General features: G+C 59.8%; 1 protein-coding gene across 1 annotated transcript in view; it reads left to right on the top strand.

Moving 5' to 3' along the window:
* Positions 1–448: 448 nt before the first annotated feature.
* Positions 449–6,000, top strand: part of gne (glucosamine (UDP-N-acetyl)-2-epimerase/N-acetylmannosamine kinase) — a 57,621-nt gene continuing 52,069 nt past the window's right edge. The window contains exon 1 of the mRNA XM_070873161.1: positions 449–657. Within this exon, the coding sequence (XP_070729262.1) occupies positions 494–657 (164 nt within the window). The 5' untranslated portion in view covers positions 449–493. The remainder of the gene's footprint in view (positions 658–6,000) is intronic.

The raw sequence follows: 6,000 nt of genomic DNA, 5'->3' as shown, positions 1-6,000 counted from the left end.
TATGTTTCTATGTAGGGGATATAAACCCCGGGATATAAACCCCGGGATATCGGGATATAAACCCCGGGATATTGTCTCAGTTCCAGGCCCCGACTTACCCAAATGCCACATCTCTCCGTTGCTGAGATCAGACCACAGATGGACACCGTTGTGCATCGATTGATCTCGCTGAACTTGCTACGTAACGAATGTCGGTGCTGGTTTCAGAGATCGAGCGGTTTTCGAACCGTGTAATAAAATACAGTTGCATTCTCCAGGTGGTAAAGGCCAGCTCCACACCTTGGCTGTATCCAGCGCCGTTGTTTCCCAGCCTGGTGTTATCGCGGCGAGGAACATGGGACTGGCGCGCTCGCTAACTGTCTGACCTTGAACTTTGTCGATCAGAAAACAAACCCCGTTATCATTTTCCACATGGTGCTGCAGACTTGTATAAACCTCATCCCTGTTCTATTTTCAGGAATTTACCCGTAAACGTTATCAATACTGGGGGACCATGGAGAACAGTAAGGACAAGAAGAAGCTGCAAATATGCGTTGCCACGTGCAACCGTGCAGATTATTCCAAGCTCGCTCCCATCATGTTCGGCATCAAGGGACAATGCGATAGTTTTGATCTGAAAGTGGTTGTTTTAGGTTCTCATTTAATTGATGACTATGGGTGAGTACAGACTGTAACTTGCTCAGCAATAGCTGTATATTTAATTAGTGCCACTTAAACCCTCTGATATTTGTTTGTTCACGGACTGTGGGTGTCGCTGGCAAGGCCGGCATTTATTGCCCGTCCCTAATTGCCCCTTGAGAAGGTGGTGGTGAGCCGCCGTTTCAGGGGCAGTCTGGAGTCACATATCGGCCAGACCGAGTAAGGGTGGCAGATTTCCTTCCCTGAAAGGACATCAGTGAACCCGATGGGATTTTACCACAACCCGGGAGTTTCAGCAATATTGATGCTGCTTTTTATTCCAGATTTATTCAATTAACTGAATTTAATTCCCCAGCTGCCGGAGTGGGATTTGAACTCTACTCTCCAGATCGTTGTCCGGATCTTTAGTCCAGGCCTCGGGATTACTGGCCCAGTAACATCACCGCTGTGCTACCACTCAAATTAGTTATTGAGCTCTAATCAAAACAAAACTATCAGTTGATCTGCACTTAATAATCCGCTCACCCATCACCCCCTGTGCTCACTGCCCCGTGTCCTAACTCTCACCGAGACCCGCTCACCCATCATCCCCTGTGCTCCGTGTCCTAACTCGCACCAAGTCCCGCTCACCCATCACCTCCTGTGCTCGCTGACCCGTGTCCCAACTTACACCGAGTCCCACTCACCCATCACCCACTGTGCTCACTGCCCCGTGTCCTAACTCGCACCGAGTCCCGCTCACCCATCACCCGCTGTGCTCAATGCCTCCGTGTCCTAACTCACCCCGAGTCCCGCTCACCCATCACCACCTGTGCTCACTGTCTCCATGTCCTAACTCACACCGAGTCCCGCTCACCCATCACCCCCTGTGCTCACTGCCTCCGTGTCCTAACTCACACCGAGTCCCGCTCAACCATCACCCCCTGTGCCCCGTGTCCTAACTCGCATCGAGTCCCGCTCACCCATCAACCCCTGTGCTCGCTGCTCCCTATCTTAACTCTAACTGAGTCCCGCTCAGCCATCACCCTCTGTGCTCACTGCCCCGTGTCCTAACTCGCACCCAGTCCCGCTCACACATCACCCCCTGTGCTCACTGTCCCGTATCCTAACTCACACCGTGTCCCACTCACCCATCGTCCCCTGTGCTCGTTGTCCCGTGTCCTAACTCACACCAAGTCCCACTCACCCATCGCCCCCTGTGCTCGTTGTCCCGTGTCCTAACTCGCACTGAGTCCCGCTCACCCATCACCCCCTGTGCTCACTGACCCGTGTCCTAACTCTCACCGAGTCCCGCTCACACATCACCCCCTGTGCCCCGTGTCCTAACTCGCACCGAGTCACGCTCACCCATCACCCCCTGTGCCCCATGTCCTAACTCGCACCCAGTCCTGCTCACCCATCACCCCCTGTGCTCACTACCCCGTGTCCTAACTCGTACCGAGACCCGCTCACCCATCACCCCCTGTGCTCACTGCCCAGTGCCCCAACTCGCACCGAGTCCCACTCACCCACCACCCCCTGTGCTCACTGCCCCGTGTCCTAACTCGCACCGAGTCCCACTCACCCATCACCCACTGTGCTCACTGACCCGTGTCCTAACTCGCACCGAGTCCCGCTCACCCATCACCCCCTGTGCCCCGTGTCCTAACTCGCACCGAGTCCCGCTCACCCATCATCTCCTGTGCTCACTGACCCGTGTCCTAACTCGCACCGAGTCCCGCTCACCCATCACCCCCTGTGCTCAATGCCCCGTGTCCTAACTCGCACCGAGTCCCGCTCACCATCATCCCCTGTGCTCACTGACCCGTGTCCTAACTCGCACCGAGTCCCGCTCACCCATCGCCCCTATGCTCGTTGTCCCGTGTCCTAACTCGCACCAAGTCCCACTCACCCATCATCTCCTGTGCTCACTGACCCGTGTCCTAACTCGCACCGAGTCCCGCTCACCATCACCCCCTGTGCTCAATGCCCCGTGTCCTAACTCGCACCGAGTCCCGCTCACCATCATCCCCTGTGCTCACTGACCCGTGTCCTAACTCGCACCGAGTCCCGCTCACCCATCGCCCCTATGCTCGTTGTCCCGTGTCCTAACTCGCACCAAGTCCCACTCACCCATCACCCCCTGTGCCCACTGACCCGTGTCCTAACTCGCACCGAGACCCGCTCACCCATCACCCCCGTGCTCACTGCCCAGTGCCCCAACTCGCACCGAGTCCCGCTCACCCATCACCCGCTGTGCTCAATGCCTCCGTGTCCTAACTCACCCCGAGTCCCGCTCACCCATCACCACCTGTGCTCACTGCCTCCATGTCCTAACTCACACCGAGTCCCGCTCACCCATCACCCCCTGTGCTCACTGCCCCGTGTCCTAACTCGCACCAAATCCCGCTCACCCATCACCCACTGTGCTCACTGCCCCGTGACCTAACTCTCACCCAGTCCCATTCACCCATCACCCCCTGTGCCCCGTGTCCTAACTCGCACCGAGTCCCGCTCACCCATCAACCCCTGTGCTCGCTGCCCCCTATCTTAACTCTAACTGAGTCCCGCTCAGCCATCACCCTCTGTGCTCACTGCCCCGTGTCCTAACTCGCACCCAGTCCCGCTCACACATCAGCCCCTGTGCTCACTGTCCCGTATCCTAACTCACACCATGTCCCACTCACCCATCGTCCCCTGTGCTCGTTGTCCCGTGTCCTAACTCACACCAAGTCCCGCTCACCCATCACCACCTGTGCCCCGTGTCCTAACTCGCACCCAGTCCCGCTCACCCATCACCCCCTGTGCTCGATGTCCCGTGTCCTAACTCGCACCAAGTCCCACTCACCCATCACCCGCTGTGCTCATTGCCCCATGTCCTAACTCGCACCGAGTCCCGCTCACCCATCACCCCCTGTGCTCACTGCCCCGTGTCCTAACTCGCACCGAGTCCCACTCACCCACCACCCCCTGTGCTCACTGCCCCATGTCCTAACTCGCACCGAGTCCCACTCACCCATCACCCACTGTGCTCACTGCCCCGTGTCCTAACTCGCACCCAGTCCCGCTCACCCATCACCCCCTGTGCTCGATGTCCCGTGTCCTAACTCGCACCGAGTCCCGCTCACCCATCACCCACTGTGCTCACTGACCCGTGTCCTAACTCGCACCGAGTCCCGCTCACCCATCACCCCCTGTGCCCCGTGTCCTAACTCGCACCGAGTCCCGCTCACCCATCACCCCCTGTGCTCAATGCCCCGTGTCCTAACTCGCACCGAGTCCCGCTCACCCATCGCCCCTATGCTCGTTGTCCCGTGTCCTAACTCGCACCAAGTCCCACTCACCCATCACCCCCTGTGCCCACTGACCCGTGTCCTAACTCGCACCGAGACCCGCTTACCCATCACCCCCTGTGCTCACTGTCCCGTGTCCCAACTCACACCGAGTCCTGCTCACCCATCACTCCCTGTGCCCCGTGTCCTAACTCGCACCCAGACCCGCTCATCAATCGCCCCCTGTGCTCACTGCCCCATGTCCTAACTCGCACTGAGTCCCGCTCACCCATCACCCCCGTGCTCACTGCCCAGTGCCCCAACTCGCACCGAGTCCCGCTCACCCATCACCCCCTGTGCTCACTGCCCCATGTCCTAACTGGCACCGAGTCCCGCTCACACATCACCGCCTGTGCACACTGCGTTGTGTCCCAACTCGCACCGAGTCCTGCTCCCCCATCACCCCCTGTGCTCACTACCCCGTGTCCTAAATCGCACCGAGACCCGCTTACCCATCACCCCCTGTGCTCACTGCCCCGTGTCCCAACTCACACCGAGTCCTGCTCACCCATCACCCCCTGTGCTCACTGCCCCGTGTCCCAACTCACACCGAGTCCTGCTCACCCATCACACCATGTGCTCCGTGTCCTAACTCGCACTGATTCCCACTCACCCATCACCCCCTGTGCCCCGTGTCCTAACACACGCCAAGTCCCGCTCACCCATCACCTCCTGTGCTCGCTGACCCGTGTCCTAACTCGCATCCAGTCCTGCTCACCCATCACCCCCTGTGCGCCGTGTGCTAACTCGCACTGATTCCCACTCACCCATCACCCCCTGTGCCCCGTGTCCTAACTCGCACCAAGTCCCGCTCACCCATCACCCCCTGTGCCCCGTGTCCTAACTCGCACCAAGTCCCGCTCACCCATCACCCCCTGTGCTCGCTGCCCCCTATCCTAACTCTCACCGAGTCCCGCTCAGCCATCACCCTCTGTGCTCACTGCCCCATGTCCTAACTCGCACCCAGTCCCGCTCACACATCACCCCCTGTGCTCACTGTCCCGTATCCTAACTCACACCGAGTCCCACTCACCCATCACCCCCTGTGCTCACTGCCCCGTATCCTACCTCGCACCGAGTCCCACTCACCCATCACCCCCTGTGTTCACTGCCCCGTGTCCCAACTCGCACCGAGTCCCGCTCACCCATCACCCCCTGTGCTCGCTGCCCAGTGCCCCAACTCGCACCAAGTCCCGCTCACCCATCACCTCCTGTGCTCACTGCCTCGTGTCCTAACTCGCACCGAGACCCGCTTACCCATTATCCCCTGTGCTCGTTGTCCCGTGTCCTAACTCGTACCAAGTCCTGCTCACCCATCGCCCCCTGTGCTCGCTGCCCCGTGTCCCAACTCACACCGAGTCCTGCTCACCCATCACCCCCTGTGCCCCGTGTCCTAACTCGCACCCAGGCCCGCTCACCCATCATTCCCTGTGCTCGTTGTCCCGTGTCCTAACTCGCACCAAGTCCCGCTCACCCATCACCGCCTGTGCTCGCTGCCCCCTATCTTAACTCTAACTGAGTCCCGCTCAGCCATCACCCCCTGTGCTCACTGCCCAGTGCCCCAACTCGCACCGAGTCCCACTCACCCATCACCCCTGTGCTCACTGCCCCGTGTCCCAACTCGCACCGGGTCCCGCTCACCCATCACCCCCTGTGCCCCGTGTCCTAACTCACACCGAGTCCCGTTAACCCATCACCTCCTGTGCTCACTGCCCAGTGCCCCAACTCGCACCGAGTCCCACTCACCCATCACCCCTGTGCTCACTGCCCCGTGTCCCAACTCACACCGAGTCCCACTCACCCATCACCCCCTTTGCCCCGTGTCCTAACTCGCACCGTGTCCCACTCACCCATCACCCCCTGTGCTCACTGCCCAGTGCCCCAGCTCGCACCAAGTCCCACTCACCCATCACCCCCTGTGCTCACTGCCCCGTGTCCTAACTCGCACCGAGTCCCGCTCACCCATCACCCCCTGTGCTCACTGCCCAGTGCCCCAACTCGCACCAAGTCCCACTCACCCATCACCCCCTGTGCTCACTGCCCCGTATCC

This window comes from Pristiophorus japonicus, chromosome 2 (genome assembly GCF_044704955.1).
Source record: "Pristiophorus japonicus isolate sPriJap1 chromosome 2, sPriJap1.hap1, whole genome shotgun sequence".
Lineage (NCBI taxonomy): Eukaryota > Metazoa > Chordata > Chondrichthyes > Pristiophoridae > Pristiophorus > Pristiophorus japonicus.
Note: the sequence above shows the minus strand (reverse complement) of the source record. Positions and strands in the feature narration are given on the sequence as shown.